A 24,363-nucleotide genomic window follows, 5' to 3' on the forward strand; every position below is an offset into this window, starting at 1 on the left:
TAGGCCCAGTGGATCAACACCAGCAGCATATTTGGTTTTCAACACAAACCTTGTAATATTTTCAAGTCTTCACCAGTGTCTCCTACATGGAGCCTTGGGCCGTATCATGTTGCCGATTGGCCAGGAAGAAGCCCTGGAGGGTCTTCACCATTCTGTACTGAATGATGAGCAGGGAACTGGTACATAGCTTAATTTGAAACCTCAGGAACACTGTAAGGAGGCAGCCTTGTGGTGTGTGTCTGTCTGTGTGTGTCTGTGTGTGTGGATTAAGGCACAGTATGAAAAAGTTAATTATTGATTTGTATTTGATCCTGCAATCCACCTCTGCAATGTGATGCTTGTTGTATTTGCATACTGTACAGTGTGTCTCTGACCAAGGGTTCGGTCTCACCGGCATCTGGTCATGGCCATGTGACTGGAGTTCTCATTTGGATAGTAGAATATGTTTCTATATCTGTGTTGTCTTGAAAATCTTTGTGAACTAGGGGCACATCTCTATGAGGAAATTAGACACATTTATGTCTACGTTTGACTAGCATTACTGCTAGGGAAGTAATCTGAACATGTTTCAGTTTGTGTAGTTCAGAGTCTTTTCTCTTCTCCGGTGCAGACAGCAGTATCACACATTAAACCTTTCGTTACCATGGGCGCTTAGTGGTAGTAGAAGGGAGAATGAAGCACCTTACACACAGAAGATAGCAGTTCCTCTTGTGCTGACTGATCCAATTGGAGCAGAATCTGTTCATTGCATGCCATGCCATCATGAAGACTAGTCAAATCAGCGATCTTCCGTCCCCTTAAGCGACAACAGTTCTTTTTGTACTTATTTAATCTTGGTCAAGGCATCTGCCAACCCTGCTGCTGGAAAATCTACATTCTGTATTGGCGTGAAAGCCAGCATTAAAAAACAGCTTCCTTAGTCATGGCCGTGATTGTTCTCCATCCTCAATCCCTCCATAAAAGTTATTGTATCCACTCATTGGCACCCATCACCTTTTCTTTCAATTGTCTACTGACAAGCGAAAGTGTAAATGTATAGTTACTGCAGCTGTGCACCTCTTCTCCACATCAACACAAGCGTGATTGTTTACTACTAACGCTTTTGCAATTTGGCAAAATTATATCCCATCGCTGTGCGATGTCTCATTGTTGTAAATGTGAGTCGTCTCTGGAGGTGAAGCACATCCAGTTGTAAACAACACGCATCCAATTAATCACGTCAGAGAGCACTATCGTACTCTACTATTTTTTCTTCTTTGTGTTGCTGCTGAAGGTTTCTCCTGCTTGGTACCCTGCACTAAGTGATTTGCCTCAGAAAATGTAATTACAGCACCCATAGCGACAGGCCGAGCTATTAGAAACACAAGTGGCCTGTTTTCCTGCAAACCATTTTCTCAAGTGATTTAGAGGGTGTACCTCTAAATGAATAAGAGGGGTGTGTATAGGCGTTTCTGGACAACTGACACACAAAATGGCAGTTGAAAAGACAAAGACGAAATGCCAGTAGGGTGAACGTTTTGGTTGACGAGTCATTGTGTAATTTAATATCAATAGTAATTTTTCATACAAATGTTTACTTTAAAGCAACCGTTTTAACTTTTTGCAAAAGGCAAACAAAAGGCATTGACATTTATAAGCCTGTGAATGTGGCTTGTGTAACTTATGTTTTCACTTAAGGTGTAAAGCATTATTTTAAATATAGTTTGCTGTTTGTCGGAGTAATCTTGAACTAAACTAGTGGTAGGACATGTTAATAATAATAATAATAATACATTTTATTTATATAACGCTTTTCAGGATACTCAAAGTCACTTTACATGGTTAAAATATACATAAAACATGTACATCATATAAAATCATATAAAATCACAGTTAGAGTTGTAACACTCCAATGAGCCAGCTGAGTTCAGAGTTAGACACAGCAACACGCTGTAGGGTGAGGGGAGGACAAGGGGAGCGACTGTGCCATAAAACCACATTACTCTCGGCCCCTGACTTCAAAATATTGTAAATATGCTGATGTTGACAGAATATACTGTATATTCAGACTTGACGAGCTGGGCTGTTTTTAAATGGCCTATTATACTTGTTAATAGACTGACTTGTATCTGTCAGCTGTGTTGTCATTCACAGGATGTGTCTCCCATCCTGATGAGGACCTGGTAGCACAGCTATTTGTCTTACTGTTGCAATTCATCAAAGAGCACAAGTGAACACTAAAGTAAACAGCCATGAACGGCACAAAAGCGTGGCTGTTAACTGCTGTAACAGGAGTATGGATACAGATACGAAGCATATGTTTGCATGCAACTCTACCAACACGCCAAAATGATGAAGGTCTCTGGTTCCCACTATGCTAGCAGACTATCCTAAACAATCGCAGTGGAACGAGTAGCTATACACAGTGCCAAGGTGAAACAAACTCATAAAAGTTTCTTTCTTTCTTCCAACCTATCACCATGACAACAACTGGACCTTGCTTACACAATCGTAATTGTAAACTATAGGTGCAGACGAGAGTTTTTACATGGATGTATTTTTCTTTTACCTTTAATTAGCACAGACCTAACTGGCCAGTCATAGGTCAAGAGAGAACTCACAAAATCCTCTTAACGGTGGACATCATTCTGCAGTGAACAATGGGTTTACTTGCTACAAAGGAAGATTCAATAAATGGAAAAACAATTGTTTTATTTTAATTAAGAATGACCCCTCAAGCTTGACAAATAAATGAGGCTGCAAACTTGCAAACTGCAAACTCTGTCAACAACAGAAAAGCTACAATAAAAGCCTGTCAACAGACTAATTGTCAAAGCACAACTGTGGATGAATATAATCACTGTGTAATTAGAGAGCTGTCAGTAATATCCACTAAGTAGTGTTTGACGATCTGTCATCTGAAAGTTTCCTTTGGGAGGAACAGCAACCTACTGTTCAAAATATTTAGACTGCAGGTCCTGCAGTAGATCAATACAAAGGGGAAGTTATTTGAAATAAGCTGTGTTGTTATACTTGATATTTTGTTACGCTTTGTGAATGGAAAAATGAATACATATATATATATACACTATTGTGAAAAACTGGACACTTGTAATTGTGTGTTTTTTGAATGCAATAATTAGAATACATTTTAAATGTGGCTTGACTAAACACCCTGAGGTAAAATTATTTTGAATAAACTTTGTTCTTTGATCTGACACAAAGATAGCAGAGAGCTTGGCAGGAGTGTTTGAGGAGCAACGATACCACAGAAAGTGAGACGGGAGTTTTAAAGGAGCTTTTCCAAACCCCAGGCCCCCACAGTTCAAAGCACCACATCTCTCTCTTTACACAATAAATCCCCAAAACTCACCTAGGGCAAGGTTGTTCTAATGGTCCTGGATCCCACAATTCAGAGTTCAGCATTCCCCAAGGCGCACTCCTCCCCCCACGCACACTTTAAAAGAGCTGCCACCTTCTTCATCTGCTGCAGGGTGCTAAACTAGGCCAGAACCTGCAATGAAAAGTCATTTGATGATATATGTATGGTCATATGTATGTGTATATATATACATGTTATATATATACTTGTATATATACATATACATGTTGTATATTCTTATATTTCATATGTATTTAAATTGTTAGTTATAAATATTTATACAGACGCTATTAATTATTTTTTACTTCTCTTGGTGCAGGAAGCTTTTCATGGATGTGGCATTGGTGCTTCAACAATGAGTCAGATTCATTTGAAAAGAATGAGTCAGATTCATTTGACAAGAATGCTGGGGATACATGAATCCTTCAATTTTCCAATTCGTGGAGGGCACAATAGTCACAGTAATGGCTTTACATTTCCATTAGCGGTTGCATCACACTTCGAATAGAAGGTAAAGTGGCATTATGCCTTTTCAGTACTTACTGTACACATTGAATATGACAAACCTTTCACCCCATTGCCTGGAGTCAGTTAGTGTAGAATGCCTTTTAATTATCTCCTGATTCTTTGTGGAAGATTTTTCAGTGCAGAGCTGCAGCAGTGTCATCAAAATTATATATTTTAAGAAGGAGGATTTGAAGGAGCCATTAAAGGTTGATTGTAAAAGAGAGACATAACAAAGACTAAGATCAAGACTAATGTTCCAGAGGAGCGTGTGTCATCAAGGACCTATTCTTCAAAAATGGATCTCACATCAAAACAATCTCAACGGAATTTATTATAATATTTTTTTCTATACATTGTATTTCTGTGTTTTTCATGGACAAAAGTAAGTCAAGCATCTTAAAGATCATTCAAGAAGCCTATAATTTCTTAAGCCTTGTGCTCCGTTGATACATTGTGATCTGAAGCAGTGTACCATGAATATAAGAGTGTAATTTCCTCTGAACAAGAATCTAGAGCACAGCTAACACAATACACCGCCACTGCTTGTGAAAATGTACAATTCCATGTTACTATCAGGTAGATGCAAACTGCATGTTTCTCCAAAAACTCAAAAAAGGTAATACACTCTGACAAAAAAAAGAAAAGAAATCTGACGCTCCATAAAGAAGCATTTGATAGATATTGCAAGGACCATTAGCATCTGAACGAGGCTGTCGTTCCAGCGCTGCCATACAGTATTAATCACAAACAGTCTTAAAAGCATCTCTCTGATGGAGGAGATGACAAGTTGACATTGAGGAATCATGGATGGGAGGCATCCATCTTCATCTGGTTTCAAAGTAAAGCTCCTTAAAACACACAGCTGTTTCATCAGTCCAGGACAGGCATCGCTCCCATGTGCCACTGGGGGGAAACGCCAAGCTGTCTGAGAGGTTCGTTCCTTCATACGAAGCGTACGCCATAATCCACACAGCCCCTGACCGGCATACTGGACACGCATGTCTCAGACCTCTCCTTGGTGGCATTGGTCACTCTGGTTTGTGTCCCTCGCAGAGATGTCGGAGGTTTACTGAAGGACTTAAGGACTACAAAGCCTCATTGAAAACCACAAACAGCCAGACATGAATGTCAATATACATTTTCGAATTCAGATTGTACTAAACGTGAAGTGTTGATGGGAATGGATTTTCTTTTGTATTGAAGTCACCTCTGGCATAGCTGGATGGGATAACTACAATGCAGTACACAAACACAAATATTGATACTGCAACCTGCAAGTAGACATGTTTATTATGGGTCAACATGATCAGATAATCGATAACTAATTTAATGTTGTGTTTGACTACACAAGGTGAAATAAGTCAACAAGGGTTTTCCACACTGCAAAAACTCTACATCTAACTGTGATAATATATATTGCATGCTATCTTTTTTTATTTTAAGACTTATCTAGTGACTTATTTTAAGTACATGACTCATTATTTCTAGAAATCATCTCAAGGGAAATATTCTTAATGCAGCCAAACTGACTTGTTTTAAGTATAAGCATCTTCATAACTATTAGTTTTGCACTTACATTTGGAAATTTGGCATTTTTGCAGTGCCTAGAGAAATCATATATTGGCTTGGTGCCAATGATATCAGACCTGGGGTTTCAGTTAGATACCTTTCATAAAATATTACACTAATCACTGTAATTGCTGGCTCACGTTCTACGTATAGAACATTCTACGTATAGAACGTGTCGCACATCTGTACCACACGTGCTGCTTGGAACAATAGACTTTGTTATTATATTTTCACTTAGTTTTGAAAAGAGAGATACAGGCAGTTATGTCAACAGCGCCCTGCCCTTTATAATAGAACCTGGAGCCATGATTTGTGTACCAGATCATTTCCGGATGATCCTCAGGCACAACCACAGTCCTGTGGAAGCGACGTGGAACTTTCAGTCAGACACTGGAGGTTCACTTTGTTTGAAAGGGACACAGTCATAGGCGGATGCAAAGCGACAAGGACAAAATCTGCATATTCACCATCAGGGGTGAACAAACGATGCAGACAGTCCTTCTGCAGAGTTGTTGTTTTTGTGTCCGTTCCTGTCAGAACACGGTCTTTGTCAAGAGGAGAGTGTAAATTAACCAAATGTCAAAGACAAACAGTAAATCATCAGAACAGCACACTGCAAACAGCAACCCTCAACATTTCTTTTTAAATAATTCCGACACTTTGGCAGCTATTTCTGATCCTCTATTTCCTCTTGTTGATATTATCTTCAGATTCGCACCAAAAAAACACCATCTTTGTTTTGAATTTAGTGAAGCAAATACGAAATGTCAGCACTTTCAGTTTTATTTTTAAACAGCAACGATGGATAGATAATCATGGTGTGTCATTCCGGGGGCCAATTACCCAGCTTTGACTGAAATTGGAAAACCTGTTCTCTCGGCGCTCTAATGGATGTTCTGGTCATTAGTTATCTGAGAGTCTTCTCAGGCTGTAATCAAACGTGAAGCATTCTGTTAAGCACCCATAAAGGAACAGCTGCCTCTCTCAATGACCTTCTGGTTAAGAGTACTGAACAGTCAGCCAGTTGATGTTTGCAACACTTATCACGTGTCGCCACGAAAATATCTCAATTATGATCTTTTTTTGCTGTGATTGCACACCTCAGGTCTTCTATTTGGTGGTTTTGGAGAGAGCCTGCAGGGGTAGACTGACCAAAACAGCGACAGACTGTCGTGAAAACAGGAACAGCACCATTCACCAGTGACAGCAGGTCTTCCGTAGGTGAAATCCCTACAGTACCTCAGTACTAATCAACAAAAATGTGTGTTGTTTTTCCATCACCAGGAGACCAACTGTCAAGCCAGCAAGGACCGCCCCCTCAACCGCCGGCCCCGCCCCCTCACAAACAGCAGCCATCCATCACGTCCCTGAGCAGTGGTTCGCTGGCCAATCAGAGGAGCCCCAGCCCTCCCCCCACAGCAGGCCTGGCAGCAGAGTTGCAGGGCACGGCAGAGTGTGCCCAGCTGCAGGACAGCTGGGTGCTGGGCAGCAATGTGGCCCTGGAGAGCAGGTGAGGACCCTGGGAGGAACTGTGTGGTGACTTGATGTGATTTTAGGCGACTTGATTAGTGACTTGATACACATTTAGGTGACTTCATGCATGACTTGATGCTTTATTAGGTGACTGTGTTAGATGACTTGACATGTGACTTGCTATCATTTCAGGTTACTTGGGTTAGATTTTATTCTCATTTCAGGGGACATGATACTTGATAACTTTTTACTAAGTTTATTAGATCCACACCACCCAAAACACTGTCTGAATCTAATTTCAGTGTTCATCTCTGTTTTACATTTAAATATTTTCTGGTCTTGAAAAAACACTTTAAACAGATACAAAAAAGTTCCACCATGAGATTGTTAGAGAGCGTCAATATATTTAGTACTCTGTTCCATTAGATGCTCTCACTGGTTCAGGTAAATATTTTAAAAGGAGGACAATGAGCTGGAGGGTGGAATGGGAACATATGTTTGATATAGTCTAAACCTGTGGGCTAAATAACACATCAATGGGGAGCAGCTGGCATCAAAAGGATAAACACAGAAAACACTAATAGATTTGACCAAGCAAGATTCCACTTTGGCCTCAGGTTCTCCGCTAAGCTTTACTATCTAACCTCCCCCCTCCATCATACAATTTCCTTCCTCAATCAATATTGGTTCAATTTGTTCAAATGCAGCCAGTAGGGTTACAGCGAGATCAGGTACCAAAAAATTACTTGGGGGGGGGGCTGAATCCATTCAAGTTTGATATTAGATTGCTGGTCTGCAGCCTGGATCAAAATAGGCCCAGCATGCAAAAAAAACAAACCTCTTCAGTTGACCAAATCAACTGAGTTATGTTGCAACAGTTTCTCATGCTGAGGAAGACACTAACAATACAGTGACCTTGGAGTGTATCAGCGGTGTAGACAGAACAATATGTGCACACCTATCATCAGACCTGCCGCAAATTATTATCTGCACACAGCAGTCTATATATCTACACACAGCAGTCTTTATCATGGGGTCAATGGGATAGCCCAAAATCCTTATACTCCTTCCGTCTGTTATGTAAACAGGAAGCCATGGAAACCATTTCATAGCCTTAACCGTTTTTACAGTAGGCTGCTGGTTTCAAACTGACATACTTCAGACAGAATCCCACTTGCCGCAAAATTAAGCAATAAGCCCCAAGAGGCCGTGGTTTACGCTGATTTTAGAACAGGTAAGGGGAGTTGTTAGGCACGACGCGAAGCGGAGTGCTTTTCTAAAACTGTTATTACAAATATTTGATATGGTTTAATCAATAAAAACAATTAGAAACAAAATAGTTTAATAATAAACCGTCATTCTTCCGCTACTACAAAGTATAGTTCCTACATAAATCGTTGCCACGCAACAGCCAGACGGACTTCTTTGCCGTCTTTTTCAATTTGAAATATTCGATGCGCAGTAAAATGGAATGTTAAAGAATGTTATGAGGACAACCTGTGAGGTTATGCTGGGTTTAACAACGGCATGGAATGCGATATAGCCAATCACAATCAAGGATGGGAACAACCAGTTTTAGAAGAGTCAATATTAAAGACCTGTGTCCCTCTACATCCTGGACCCTTGACTCTGTCCTCTGGCTTTTAAGAATAATCACAACCCCATGGACCACACAAGCTATTATGATTAATTGCAATACATTGATTATCTGAAAAGGCCCATTAAGGAGTTGACCTTGAAAGCATTTGCATGCTAATTTGACATAATTCTACTCTCCTTACAAAACTGAATGCTCTCTGAACTCTAAAGCTGCTTTCAATTACGGCTCTGTTTATTCAAGAGAAAATTGATGTATCCATCATGTATTATTTATCCGTTTCTGTAATTACATAGTGGAGGAAGCCGTTCGATACTGAGATCCTTTAAAAGCAGTCAAATGACACATTAGGTTGTTTAGGACCACTTGTTTGTGAGAGAAAGCACAATGAGGTAACATTCCCCGATACTGCATGTTTTATGCAGTAACTTTACACTGCGGTCTCCAATCCACATTCATCTGTTCAGTCCTGCACCTCTTCATTTCCACAACTATCCCTTGTTTATTTAGTCAAGTTGAGCTCCATGCATCAGCCACAGGTAGGGAAGCATAAAGAGGCTAAATAATTCATTTGAAAAGTCCAACTCTTTCCTAATTAAAGAAAAGTGTAACATTTTAGAAAAACACAACTTTGCCATGACAATTCATGAGCTAATTGACTTTAAACAACTTGAACATTCTGAAAGGTCTGGACTGCAAGCTGTCATTTGAAATGAGTGTAATTACAGCTTTTAAAGTAAGAAACTCACGTTTCCTTCTCAAGAGATATTCTTCTGAAATTATTCCACTTGAGTTTTTGTTCCATTTTATGCCAAGACCACTCCAACTCTTCAGATTAAAGTGCTCAATTAGTTGCCAATAGAAACCTGTTATTGCATGCTATTCTCTTGTACCAGGGATACTTTCAGATGTTTAAAAAGGGTGAGAAATGCTTTTAATCAGCCTCTCAGGTCCTACTCCTTACTGCCTTCTCTATAGAAATACAGATATTTTCAATTAGCAATTTTCAGAATGCGCTATTCACTTCCATTATTGTGTGAATGCCATGGCCCTTGAGAATAAATAGGCTCATACTTCCGTTTCCATCCTGTAGTTACAGTATGGTGAACCACTGGATGTGTGAAATTGATTTTGGATTTTTCCAGAATGCTCTGCTACCTACTATTCCCCACCTAAAAATGACAGCTCTTGATAGGATGCCATTGAACCGCCACAAATGCATCCAATCGAATCTGTTTAATCTATTTGTTATATATTTCATTAAATCACATTTTGTACCTGCAATTGTGTCATGTGTAAAGGCTTTTAAAGTGCTATTTTGACACTTAACTGTAATGTACAGTTTGTTATTGGACCAAGAAGACTTTCTTATGATAGAAATGTTGTTTGGAGGTCTAACAACACAAGTTGACGTGTAATGTAGATTGTGACATTGTAATTCTTCTGACAGAAAATGTGTTTGTATATAGATAATATAGAAAAACACATTCTTTCCTCAAATGTTTTTTTCTCTACCCAAATTACAAAGTTAGTTTTCATACTGTATAGTTTCGGCAAGCATATGTAAGGAACCCAACCCTAACCCATCTGCATAACATGTACCACCTGTGCTGGAGATATATATGCATAAATCCAAACATATTTTTTTTCTTCCTAAATCTAATCAAACTCATTAAATCCTTTGGCACAGTGTGCAAACAACCCAAGCACACTGTGTCAAAATGGCGCCCTGCTGTTCTCTGTGTGCACAACGGCACACAAACATCAGGGATCCACCCTCAAAATACCGTCACACGCGCAAAGCTAGACGAGCACCTGCTACCAGACTCCCAACCGAGAGGACAGGTGGCGCTACGGGGAAGAAAGAGGGGATATGAGCGAGGGAGGGAGGAGTGTTGAAGGAGAGGAGAACAGAACTCTCAGAAGACTGTCTCAGTCGTGGATTTAATAGTCGTCATCTTCAAATGTTCACTTTGGATTGCTATCGCTAACTCAATGCATCCGCTAGCAGTGCGATGACACACACTGAGGAGCACCGAGTCTCATTGTTTTTAGTTTACCGCGTATTCTGGGAGCTTAGCAGGATCCAAATCCGCCTACTGGATGTTTTTGTATTTCGTCTCACCCGTAAGGGTGCTTTTGAAATGTCACCTCCATCAAGGAGGGTGAGAGGAAAGGGAAGGCGTCCAGTGTGGCTATTGTCTGGCCAGCGCTTCGTCAAGGAGAGTGCTATACATGCACACCCTTCCAAAAAAACACAGATTCCCCATCCATATCAAAAGGGCTGTTGGGATTAGCATAGTAATGTCCTTCTTTGTGTCACATTGTCTTCAATCAATTACATACGGTCATCCAGCATGTAAGGACTCAGACATGCAAACTGCCCTTCTGTTTGTTTACCACGTCCAGAAGCATTTCATCACCAGACCTATTCAGTGTTCACGCTGCCTTTCCGCTATTTTGCAAAACCATTTGTTGAAAAATACCACATCCAGCACATCCATTGTACAGTACGGCAGCTACTGCATTCATAACACAGAAGACAAACGTTTTTTGGAACTTTGTTTCGGACTCCTCGAGTCGTAAACTAAAATAGTACAACCCGTTGTTCTTCTAACCCCACACCCAGCATTCTCAATCCCCCTCCCTCCCTCCCCCCTCCCCCCACCCCAAAAGTTGATATACTCATGTGTCTGGCACACTGTGGCAGCAATGAATACTTTGACCCCAAAGCCCACCAGCACCCTACAAAAGTCTCCCCAAACCAAACTGTGCCACGTCTTGGACTATGCCAATCTAGATTGCACGGGAAACATTGCCATTCTGGAGTGACATCTTGTAACCTTTTAAACTAAGATCCTCCATCTGTCCATGACTGTGCGTGTCAATCTGGTCTTTAGAGATGCCGAGCAATCCATATCTGACATTTGTCCTGTTAGTCAGACATTGATCAAAAGCTTTTACTGAAGAACACAGCCTAAGAGGAAAGAATGTGAAGAAATACGATTAATGGATTTAAAAGCACAACAGATTATCTTTGGTCTTTACCTTTTGTGGTCTTTACTTTTTATGAACAAGCAGGGCCTCTAATTTTGTGTCTCTGCTGTGGAATAACAATCCTCTCTACTGAAATTAGTGAGCGTCATTAATGTTTTATAAAGCCTCTAAAAGGTGCCTCAATGATGTGTAAAGAAACGCCTGTTTTAAAAGATGAAACACATCTTGTAAGTGACATCTGACATATTTTCTGTACCATCTTTTACGTAACAGCATATTATTTTTCATGAATTACATTTTGCATAATTAAATAATGTTTAAGACGCTTGTCGTAAGTGTGCACGTACAGTGCCCTCCAAAAGTATTGGAACAGTGAGGCCAATTCCTTTATTTTTGCTGTAGACTGAAAACATTTGGGCTTGACATCAAACGATGAATGTGAAACCAGAGATCAACGTTTCAGCTTTTATTTCCAGGTATTTACATCAGGATCTGATGCACAAATTAGAAAATATCACCTTTTTGTTCGAACCCACCCATTTGTCACGTGAGCAAAAGTATTGGAACATATGACTGACAGGTGTGTTTTGTTGCCCAGGTGTGTCCTATTACATACATTATTCAATCAATAAATACCACTGAATGTCTACACTCAGGTTCAGATTGGGTAAGATAGGTTTTGTCTATGCAGACTGTATTCAGAGGTGAAAACAACATGAAAACCGGAGCGCTGTCTTTGGGTGAAAAACAAGCAATTGTGAGTCTTAGAGAAGATGGAAAATCAATCAGAGCCATTGCAGAAACATTGGCCATAGCCAGTACAACCATTTGGAATGTCCTGAAGAAGAAGAAAACTACTGGTGTACTAAGTAACAGACGTCGAACAGGTAGACCAAGGAAAACATCAGCAGTTGATGACAGAAACATTGTGAGAGCTGTAAAGAAAGACCCTAAAACAACTGTTAGTGAGATCAGCAACCACCTCCAGATGGCAGGAGTGAAGGTATCACTATCTACTGTTCGCAGAAGACTTCATGAACAAAAGTACAAGGGCTACACCAGAAGATGCAAACCACTCATTAGCAAGAAGAATAGGAAGGCCAGGCTGGAATTTGCCAAAAAGTACAGAGATGAACCTCAAAAATTCTGGGACAAAGTTTTATGGACTGATGAGACAAAGATTAACTTTTACCAAAGTGATGGAAAGGCTAAAGTTTGGAGAAAGAAAGGAACTGCTCATGATCCCAAACACACAAGCTCATCTGTGAAACACGGTGGAGGTAATGTCATGGCTTGGGCTTGCATGGCTTCTTCTAGGACGGGCTCATTAATCTTCATTGAGGATGTAACACATGATGGCAGCAGCAAAATGAACTCGGAAGTCTACAGAAACATTTTGTCTGCCAATCTAAGGAAAGATGCAACCAAACTGATTGGCAGAGCCTTCATCATGCAGCAAGATAACGACCCAAAACACACTGCCAAAACAACAAAGGAGTTCATCAGGGGCAAGAAATGGAAGGTATTAGACTGGCCAAGTCAATCTCCAGACTTAAACCCTATAGAGCATGCATTTTACCTGCTTAAGAGGAGACTGAAGGGAGGAACCCCACAAAACAAACAACAACTGAAAGAGGCTGCAGTGAAAGCCTGGGAAAGCATCAAAAAGGAAGAATGCAAAAGTTTGGTGACGTCAATGGGTCACAGACTTGCTGCAGTTATTGAAAGCAAAGGATTTGCAACTAAATATTAAGTCTTATTCACTTAAATATGTTTTAAGTATATCTGTTCCAATACTTTTGCTCACATGACAAATGGGTGGATTCAAACAAAATGTGATATTTTCTTAGTTGTGCATCAGATCCTGATGTAAATACCTGGAAATAAAAGCTGAAACGTTGATCTCTGGTCTCACGTTCATTATTTGATGTCAAGCCCAAATGTTTTCAGTCTACAGCAAAAATAAAGGAATTCGCCTCACTGTTCCAATACTTTTGGAGGGCACTGTATACCGGTTATTTGGATAGAGACGGAGGCCTTTTAACATTTATAGATGGGAAGCCTCCTGACTGCCTTCCAAAAGAGAAAGCTGTACTTCAAGGATTATAACGTGTTTTTGTTACGCCTGTGAAGTTATAATCTATTGTAAGTGGATCGCCGGCACGCCGGAGGTGAATGGTTCTTCTCTCTGATTTCCCTCTGTCTTGTTGGAAACCTTAAAGGTTTTTGTTTCTGCCATTTATCCCTAAGTGAAGCAAGCACAGCAACGAGGCTTAAGTCATTTGCTTAAGAGGTTTTCCCAAGGGTTTAAAAAAGTTAATAGGACAATCTAGAGTAGAACATTTGATTAAACCTTCTTAATTACAACAGGTATAATGGCCTATTAGTCAGTCCCTGCTGTAAAAGGGCAAGTGGAAGATGATTGTTTTTATGGGGTGCTTGTGGCTCACCTTTAACAATGTCAGCGTCAGTCCAGGGTGGCCAGAGGTGTTGGCCCATGTTGGAGAACATTCTCGATTGGACTTGTGCGTCTGATATCAAAGCTTCATCAAGGACGCATGTAGAGAACTGGCACCAGCTCTGGGCCAGGATTGGAAAGGACGGGTGGTATTTTATTAAACCTGTCAACACCTCATTACAGGGTTGGCAGGACCTTGTTGACGCTTGTAACTTTTCTTTAGTAATTTTGTTTTTCTCCCCCGCTCCCCTTCCCCTCCTCAGACATTTCCTCTTTAAAACGGGTCCAGGGACAACTCCGTTCTTCGGCACGGCGACCCCAGGTTACACCATGGCAACAGGCGCCGTCTACTCCACCCCAGCCCGCCCGCTACCCAGAAACACCCTCTCCAGGGGAGCGTTCAAGTTCAAGAAGTCTCCCAAACACTGCTCCTGGAGGTGCACTGCCCTGAGCGCCGTGGCTGTGGCCGTCCTGCTGTCGCTCCTCCTCTGCTACTGCATAGGTAACTACGGTAACCACGGCCGCGCCGGTATCTTCCACAAACTTGTTTATCAGCCGTGAACCGTCATCCTCTACGCCTCGGCCACGCCCGGCTGCAGACGTGACGGCTTTTTAGCGGAACCTGGCCTCGTCTGCGAGGCTCGACGCCGTCCCTGTGCCAATACCAGGGCTCAGCTGGTGTACAGGAAGCCCTCCGCGTCCTGATTTAACACCCTCTGTCTTTCCGCCAGTATAAACACACCTTTGCTGTGATTCTCTCCAGTGGCCTCTTGCACAGACTCAGTATGTGATATTATTCACTGTGCCCCCAACAGTCTGCATGGCGGCTCACCTGAGTGGATTCTGATGAGACAGTTGATGCCGATTCAGATAGGGGGTCATTTCACTCTGACAGGGCCAGTGCATCATCTCACTATTCTCATAACAGGCCGGCAGAAGGGGCAGACTCATTCAAATCCACAGGAGCCTTGCTAGACACACGCTGGGTAGTTCAAACAGTCCTCTGAACAGACCAAATTACTCTGTCAGACACGGACAAACTACAGCAAAACAAACGACAGCCCCTTAAAAAACGGAGAGGGACTCAAAAGCTCTTGAAGTTTAAAGGAGCCGTACGTGAACAGTTTGTAGTGCAGCCAAATGTATATAGCTTCTTCTTACAGGAAGTGCTTTTATCTTTGCCAGGAAGGGGAAGAGTTGTACACAGCCCCATCGTCCCTCAGGACATAACTCTCTATGAGGAGGCTTTTGGCTGTTTCGTTTTTTTGTTCTAAAATGCATCAAAGCTCACTCTTTGTTAACCTTTGGTGTCTTGACCATGGCGATAAAACCTCTGGAGATTTATCCCTCCGCACTGTCCACCTGTGTCACACTCGTCTTTAATCTTAAGCTGTGTGACTTTCCCCACAACCAGAAAAGGATTCATACTGCGTTCAAAGGAGCATAATAAAACATGATCACACAGAGAGAAATATTGCTGTGTGGAGGAGATGCAAAGGAAAGGATATATTGCGAAACATAGATAGGAGTGTGTTCCATGGTAGAAGGTCGTCGAAGTTACTTATCGTTATTACTGATGCATGTTTGGGTTTGATTTTAACACTTTGTCATTTTGATCTTGATACAGACTGCAACTCCAGTGTTCTCATGTGTTGTAAATGCTGCTTGAGATTAAGTTCATATTGGTGCTTTAGTTGTTTTTTAAAGATGTATTTGAGGCCATTTCCGCTTTTGGGATAGAGACAGTGTAGAGTGACGGGAGACGTTAGAGGACATGCAGGAAATGACCCAGGGTGGAATCAAACGCACCTGTAACCTGTGAGTCACCGGCGCATATTCTATGTGTGTGTGTGCCTGCTTTCCTGTGAGACGTGTTGTGAGCTCTTTCAACACGTGTGTGTGTTCCTCACCATCCAATTTCCAAATGTTTGTGCCCGAGTGTGAGTCAAGTAGATGCAGGTTTCCTCTGCCAGAGGCCTCAGGTGCATCTGGGTCTTTCACCTCTCCTCCTCTCTCTTTCATCTGGGGCCAATTCACATGCCAGGTGCCATGTCCTAAATAGCTGCAGCACACAGTCACACACGCCTTTCTGAGGCAGCCTGCGGACGGGAGCACGCGCTCCCACAGCCACCTACAGACACGCCGACACAGGTGTGTGTGTGGGCGTGAGTACACCGTGGAAGACAAAAGTAGATGCTAGCTCTCTGCGGTAAATTTACATTTTCATTAGTCATTTAGCAGACGCTCTTATCCAGAGCGACTTACAGTAAGTACAGGTACATTCCCCCCGAGGCAAGTAGGGTGAAGTGCCTTGCCCAAGGACACAACGTCATTTGGCACGGCGGGGAATTGATCGAGCAACCTTCTGACTACTTGCCCGACTCCCTCACCGCTCAGCCATCTGACTCCCTTTGAGAATGAAATTTAAGAATTTGCTTACAGATATCAGATTTTTACTGTCGTTTTATAACTCCCTGTTTAGTCTCGAAACGACTTGCAAATTGTGAATAAGCCGACAAACAAGAACGGGTAACGAACTGGCGCTCTGCATGACGTCCATGCGTGCTCTCCGTCGTGTTGTTTTAGTTTGATCGTATTTGATATTCCTTCTGATACTGCTGAATCACTCCCTTCTACCCACTGAGTTATCTGCTGCAGTCAATATTCCGGTCTGCCCTGCGAGGCAAGACGTTTGATAAAAGTTCCCCCAGCAGATCAAATGTTGGGAAATCAAGAGTTAGGGGCGGTGGTGCCTCCTCAGCATGTTCCCTGTCTGGCGACTTTGACAAAGGTTGGCCCTCTGATGGTCTTTCCACACACTCATAAAACACGGTTTCCCGAAACAGTTTGATGCCATCCCCAATACACAGGAGAGGATGAGATTGGGAGAATGAAAGGAGACACTGTGGTTATGTAAGATGACTAGAAGACTGGAGGCTTGAAGAAACTTGAACTCTTGGTGTTTCTCCTCTACTGTCTCTGTTGCCCTGCCTATCTCTCTGTCTTCGTGACACACACACATTCACACACACACATTCACGCACACACTTCCATACACACACACACACACATGTTCATACACACGGTTTTCGTGTCTGCTTCTCATTTTACCCTGTTTTATAAAAGCCATGGAGAATAGAAGACTGCTTTCTCGAGTCTGATTCCGGGGTAAAAAAGGATTATACCTGCTGCTTGCTTTGATGCATTGCTTGTTTGTTTCCAGACATGCTTGTGTGTGTGTTAATGACAAGCTCTCCCCAAGGAAATATGAAAACGCAACAGTGTTCCTCTATGGATTGAACTAGCTTTGTCTGACCTCTTTCAATTGTACAGTCAGCCGTGCTTATATATAGGCCACTCCATGGAAAGGTAATGAAACCTACAAAAAGCTGAAAGAAGACGATTGTGTTCCACACACAGGTTGTTGTCGTGTTCTTACATACGGATGACCTGGATATGTTGTCCTGCAGGTTTTTCATCTTTTAACACCATGGTTAGAAACCCACGCTGTACTCCCTGTTTTGTTACCGTCACAGCCATGCACCTGTTAGGCCTGAATTGGCAGCTCCAGGAGATGGAGAACCCGCCGGCATTCGGGAACGGAGCCGGGCAGCCACGGCCCACGATGCAGAGCGTGGTGACGGCCCTCTCAGCTGACAGTGGTAAGGAGGATGAAGACCACCGCAGGCCTGTAGTGTAGCAGACGATATCCTTTAGCCCACTTCTTAATAACGTAGTTGCTTTTGGTTTGTTGCTTTTGGCAAGGCTTAACCCATATTCGCTTTCATATATATTTTTTATTATTATTATTCCCACTCTAACTAGTCCCAAAATGTTGGCTCTACATAATGTCGGTGTCAATATGTTTGTCTCGATTGCATTGCTTGTGTCTCCGCTATGGCGACAGATTTGTGTCAAAAGTTGCTAGTGTATATATTGTTTCACACATGCAGATAGCAGAACTCGGTGCGAGCAGATTTAACCTCTGAGAGCGTGCCAGGTGCTCAGCTACCTGTACAACTCTCGCTTGTTGAATTTGTGTGCGAGTACTTATATCTCGCCTTCTGGCAACCTAGGCAACAAACCAATTACTTGCTAGACAACAGTTTCAATTGGAAATGTTTCAAACCCCATTTCCACCAAACTTAATATATTAGCCAGTTTTCCAAAAATCTATTTTGAGTTTATCTATGTTTTGGGGGCATATTTTCTTCCCGCAATCCCAGCAAGGGGACAACGTTGTTTGAATCAGCTTGTGTCAAATGGGTTTCATGAAATGCAATATGTGTAAATACTTAAAAAATATCAGTAGAAAGGGAAGATGAAGTCAAGACCATTTTTACTCAGGATTGTCCTTTTTTTCTTAGTTTTGATGCAACAGTCTCAAAAAATTATAATTGTGGAGATAATGCACTGTGGAAAGGTATCTTTTCTGGTTGAGTGATGTGCTGGTTTCCTGGTCAATCTGCTGGTTTGAACGTTCACTTGGTTTTAGAAAATTGTATTTGTTACATCTCTTTTTGGGCTTGGTTAGGCTAAATTGGTCAATATGATAATGTCTGGAGTCCTGAGTGTCTTTGCCTCCAGAATTCTAATTCTCACAGTTCAGGAAGCTTTTGTCAGCCTAATCATAATTATCTATCATTTTGTATTCAGTGTCTTGCAGAATACTCTCTACCTTCCTCACCTTTAAAGCAAAAGGCCACTGAATTAACCCTAGAGCACACAGAGGTGCTTAGAATGCACGGCCATGAAGCCATTAATTGGGTTTGAGGAGATAGGTGAAAGCTCAATTGTTTAAACTGTGGTAGATTTAAATCCTCATAAGTACTGGTAATTAAGACACCACGTCAAGACAGTTTTGGACTGTTTAACGGCAATCGATAGCAGGCTATTTTCTCCCTGGAGCTAAACTTGGCTCTGTAGCTTCATTTTGAGGAAAGGTAAAGTGACAGGGAATGACCTCATTACACTAGAATGCACACAGACACAGAAAGACAAGCACACACACACACACACGTTGATAAATAACTAAAAGCATGCATGGACCTCTCTCAGAGGTCTAAATAATTAGTAATGTAGACAACCACCATGAAATGTAATAATTTCGAAGACGTTTTTAACCTCCGGTCATTTATCCACTGAGATTGGTAGTTGTTGATTCAGAAAGTGGGGTGTCGTCTCCATGTAAAAACTTTATTTTTAGGGGTGTAATTGTGAGTTGATGCATTGCTTAAATTAATGACTAAAGAGTAAATTGTATTCATATTTTAATCACATCCATCCAATCACAAGTTATTTTGCTTATATGGTTGGCCTTGGTTTGTGTTGAAATTAGCTCTTTTTTAAGTGGGCATCTAGATTTGCTTCTAGAATAACATTTAAAAAGCAGTCACTCAATCTTCTCATTTGTTGTTATTGCACCAGGGGTTGCACATTGGGTGGATATTATATGTAGATGTTTATTAAGAAGCCGTATAAGTGATCGGGACCACCCAAAAATTATCGGGAAGGGCTTAGCAATACATTCCTAGCCTGCCCTCACAGGATCGATTAAATGTGGTTCTTTTCTTGCCAGGAACATGTCTTTGGCCTGAATATTGATAACAAGGAAAAACATGAAGTGCAGCAATACAGTAAACAGAAATATGACATTTAAGTAGCATCCCTGCAATAGAAAAAATGTACCGTACTGTATTTTTTAGTTCTGGGATGATGGTTGTAACTGGTTAACATTTTCCCCCTCCAGGAAGGAATGGTTTGGTCCATCAGGAGAACAACTCTATTGACAGCGGGCAAGTGGAAGTGGGCCGGAGGGTGACTCAGGGCATTCCTCCTGGAGTATTCTGGCGCTCTCGGCTGGCAATGGAGAAACCTTACTTCCTCAAGTTCAACATCTCTGTCCAGAAGAACGCCCTGATTGGAGTGTATGGGAGGAAGGGTCTCCCTCCAACTCACACGCAGGTAAATATCAGACTCTTATTTTCCACGTAATTTCCACTAAATAAAAATAATATCAAAAAAATAATATCTAATAATATCTTTTGGCATTTCTGCTTTATTGTGATAGAAACAGGAAATGTAGGGGAGGTCGTACAGGTTATGACCCAGGCTGGGAAGATCCCCTGCGGATAGGACTTAGCCTATGTGGTACGCTCTTCAGTCCTGATCCAAGGTTCTCCCACCTCCTTAACATTTCCTCCTGGCACAGGTGTGCAATCAGCCAAGGCTGCTGGGAGACAAAAATGTAAAGAAAAGTTCAATGGCGAGCGACGACGGCTAAGTGAGATAATGCTGCTGAAAGAAACGAAATCTGACAAAATCAAAGAGAAAACAATCGTTTTCTAAAAAGGCACGTCTGCGTCGATTGTTGAGCATCGAAGGTTGTCAATGCCTGACGCCTAGACCGCCCAGATCGCCTTTGTGAAAACTGTCTCTCCAGTGGCTCTGGGGACAGTGAGAGGGTGGATTGATGCGTTTAGCTAACTGAGCATGAAAGACCTCAATGAGAGATATTGATTGAGACATTCACAGCTCCGGACAAAAAGAACAGCTAGGAAGAAGCAAGTCCAGTTCCCCTGTGTCTCCTCCACCAAGGACACACCTCTTACACGGTTTAATACCTGTCTGACTCCACTTCTATAATGTCTTAAAAGACAAGTTTCTGGGAGACAAACCTTCACTCGCGTTCTAATTCGCAAGTTCTTAAGTATTCCTCTCGCGATCTGCGTTGTTGTTTGGCCTTGCCATGTTTTTTCCTTTTGCCTGTTATTATGTGGGATGTTGAAGATGAGATGAGGAAGAGGGCTTTCACGGCAGCTAATCGAGATGTATTCACTCACCCTGGGGGCCTGATCTGTTTTATTACTTACCCCTCCGGCCGACAACACAAAGAACTCCACTTCCACCAGGTTAATATCCCCTTCTACCGGTCTGCTCCTGTCAAGGGCTTTAAATCAGTGTTGCCTCCTTTCACTCTTTCTTTAATGCTTTATTTCCTATCAGTGGTGAGTCAATTGAGGGGTTAGCTTGTGTCGCATTCCAGACTGCTAAATCCGTCTTTAATACGTTTATTTTTTACCCAACCCTATAAAAGGCTGTTTTAGTCCTGTGTATGTTAAAGACAGTAATACAACGCACTGTGAAGAATCAAGTTTGGCGATGGCGGTTGGGCTGTGTTTACCTAGCGCCAAACCAACGTTTTTTTTCTCCTCTGTTCTACCTCCGTCGTAGCCTCAAACGTTCCCCCTCCTTGCACATTAATACAACGTGTGCTTGGAAGTCGCAAGGTGGCAGGTTCGACTCTCCGTGGGAGCGAACATTGGCCCGAATGCCTCTGACGGAGCTTGCAAAACCGCTCTGTTACAAACGGAACACAATATTTCCCACCTTACCGATCAAATATTCACCTCTCTTTGAGTTTGATAAGCCACCGTTCTCTCGCTGCCATGTCTTTCAGTATGACTTTGTGGAGTTGTTGGATGGCAGCCGGCTAATCGCTAAAGACAGGCAAATGGGTTCGGAGCCACTGAAGGCGCGAGCGGAGTGGCAAGTCAGTCTCCACCAGGCCGGCTTTATCCAGTACCTGGACGCTGGGGTGTGGCACCTGGCCTTCTACAACGACGGTCGCGGTCTGGAGGCCGTGTCCTACAACACCATCGTCCAGGGTAAGACCCGAGCGGAGATGGGTGAGGAGGGATTGTGTGTTGTGAATTGTGTTGCCGCGGTGATTGGAAAAACGCTTGAATGTGCTTTTTTGTTGTTGTGAGTGTGAGGCTTTTCGAGCGGTTTGAAGTTTCTCTCTGACATGGGTTTGGGGTAAGAAAGCACTCAGGTTTAGTCAACATTTCGCAATCCTTTGAGCATTCCTTTGAGGCGTTTCTTAAAGATATTAAGTTATCGATGTTTGTAAGGGTCAGATTCTCCTGCCCCGATCTCATGGCAGTTAAGTGAACATCCAATACCAGTCTGTGAAAGCAATAACAAAAAAGTTTGCCCTCTTAACACAATCGAAATGAGCCCTGGTCCTTTGGGGAGCGGCGGCTTTTATGAGCGATGGTCTGTTGGATGAACAGAAGATCTGTCTATGGGATATGTCAGATTAACTTCAACTTCTGGGGGATTTGCAAAGCTATAAACACTTCAGAGATTCTGGTGCATCTAGGCATGATCAGTAACTCAATGGAAATTTCCTGACAGGAAAATTAAACGTGTCAAGGAAATAGAAATATTCTGAGAGCAGATTGAATAGCATTTTTTCCTTTTCCAGTTTTTTTTTGTTTTATTGTATTTTTAAAAGAAAATGGGGGGGGGAGGGGGCTCCCCTGTTGGTTAATGTTAAATCAGTCACAGCAGATTCAGTGTTACAGAAGCTTGAAATGCAGTAGGACCAGGCTTGAACTCAACATTCATCATATAATGAAACAAGACCCATATGCAGAGATGCTACATTGGAGAGACATCTCATCTCCCACTCAAGTGCATTTTGTACTAACCAACAAATTAATGAACGAAACCCAGACTATTGTTGCCATGACTACATTGACTCAAGAACCCCCCCCCCCCCAACAGAGTCAGTCATGAAATGCTCCTACAACTGCTACGGCAACGGAGAGTGTGTGTCCGGTTCGTGTGACTGCTTCCCAGGATTCATAGGCCCGTACTGCTCAAGAGGTAAGAACCTGCTCCCGCTCAGCACTGCTGTCTTCTTAAAGCCAGTTCACACAGCACTACCTAACACCAGCTAACACAGCCCAACCTAACACCAGCTAACACAGCCCAACCTAACACCAGCTAACACAGCCCAACCCTACACCAGCTAACACAGCCCAACCTAACACCAGCTAACACAGCCCAACCTAACACCAGCTAACACAGCACTACCTAACACCAGCTAACACAGCCCAACCCTACACCAGCTAACACAGCCCAACCTAACACCAGCTAACACAGCACAACCTAACACCAGCTAACACAGCCCAACCTAACACCAGCTAACACAGCACTACCTAACACCAGCTAACACAGCCCAACCCTACACCAGCTAACACAGCCCAACCTAACACCAGCTAACACAGCACAACCTAACACCAGCTAACATAGACTAACCTAACACCAGCTAACACAGCCCAACCTAACACCAGCTAACACAGCCCAACCTAACACCAGCTAACACAGCACTACCTAACACCAGCTAACACAGCCCAACCCTACACCAGCTAACACAGCCCAACCTAACACCAGCTAACACAGCACAACCTAACACCAGCTAACATAGACTAACCTAACACCAGCTAACATAGACTAACCTAACACCAGCTAACACAGCCCAACCTAACACCAGCTAACACAGCCCAACCTAACACCAGCTAACACAGCCCAACCTAACACCATAGTCTTCTGCTTTTAGATGAACGTGTCTGCTGAACCGACACAACGTTTCATGTCCAGTAACGGCCTGAATTTCTGTCATCCAGCCGCCTGCCCGGTCCTGTGCAGTGACAACGGCCAGTACAGCAGGGGGCGCTGTCAATGCTACAGCGGCTGGAAGGGTACCGAGTGTGACGTCCCCTCGTCCCAGTGCATCGACCCCCAGTGCGGAGGCCACGGCGTCTGTGTGGCAGGCAGCTGCATGTGCAGTGCAGGCCGGAGGGGGGTCGTCTGCGAGCAAGGTAAGCAGTCTGTTTGCCCCCTGGGAACCCCTAGCCCTGCCAGGGTTGATGGATTGATTAGTTTGTCCCAGGTACAGTTCTTTGCTCAAACAATTGCTGTGTTTCTACTCAACTAAGTGGATAATTCCTGGAGTGTGCATATCGATACGTTGCGTTGTAAATGAGATCCTTGTTACCGTTTGGCTACGGAATTGACTCGATGATTTTCCGCCGGTGAATTCGCTTTGCCATTCGTTCCGTGTAAGACACCTGTTTGAATCAATTTTGACCATTGGATTCCCTTTCCTCTTTTTATTGAAAGGACTTCTCACTTTCTCCTCAGCCTTCCGCTCCCCTGTTCAATCAGTTCAACCTCATTGATCCTCGTTCAGTCACCAAAGCAATTAACTGCTCAGATTTACATCACGGGGTCAGTGGCCTGGCGTGTAAGAAAAGTTATTGAGTGAGTTGAGTAATTAAATCCCGTTTTTGCTCTCATTGTAAAGTGAATGAAGCTGCTTGGCTGTTGAGATGCCTGAGGTCTGTTCGTCTCCAGTAGTGGGACCGCACCTCGGTGGAGAAACAGCAGAGAACGATCCACTTCTGGACAACCTCCAGTTTTGGATTGAGAGGCATTTGAAGTAATTTTCCTCAATTCTCTCCAAACAACTCTTCAAACAACATGCCATTAACTCCTAACTTTCTTCACACAAAAACAATTCTAAATACAGGGTATTAGTCAGTCAGTTAG

At 42.6% G+C, this 24,363-nt stretch overlaps 1 protein-coding gene across 1 annotated transcript in view; it reads left to right on the top strand.

The window, feature by feature from the left end:
• The window catches only part of si:dkey-237h12.3 (teneurin-3), a 99,958-nt gene that overhangs the window by 40,223 nt on the left and 35,372 nt on the right, over positions 1-24,363 (top strand). The window contains exons 4-10 of the mRNA XM_047021795.1: positions 6,722-6,947; positions 14,226-14,464; positions 17,499-17,624; positions 19,712-19,926; positions 21,422-21,629; positions 22,534-22,635; positions 23,439-23,633. Coding sequence (XP_046877751.1) covers positions 6,722-6,947; positions 14,226-14,464; positions 17,499-17,624; positions 19,712-19,926; positions 21,422-21,629; positions 22,534-22,635; positions 23,439-23,633 — 1,311 coding nt within the window. The remainder of the gene's footprint in view (positions 1-6,721; positions 6,948-14,225; positions 14,465-17,498; positions 17,625-19,711; positions 19,927-21,421; positions 21,630-22,533; positions 22,636-23,438; positions 23,634-24,363) is intronic.

Source organism: Hypomesus transpacificus, chromosome 1, assembly GCF_021917145.1.
Source record: "Hypomesus transpacificus isolate Combined female chromosome 1, fHypTra1, whole genome shotgun sequence".
Classification (NCBI taxonomy): domain Eukaryota; kingdom Metazoa; phylum Chordata; class Actinopteri; order Osmeriformes; family Osmeridae; genus Hypomesus; species Hypomesus transpacificus.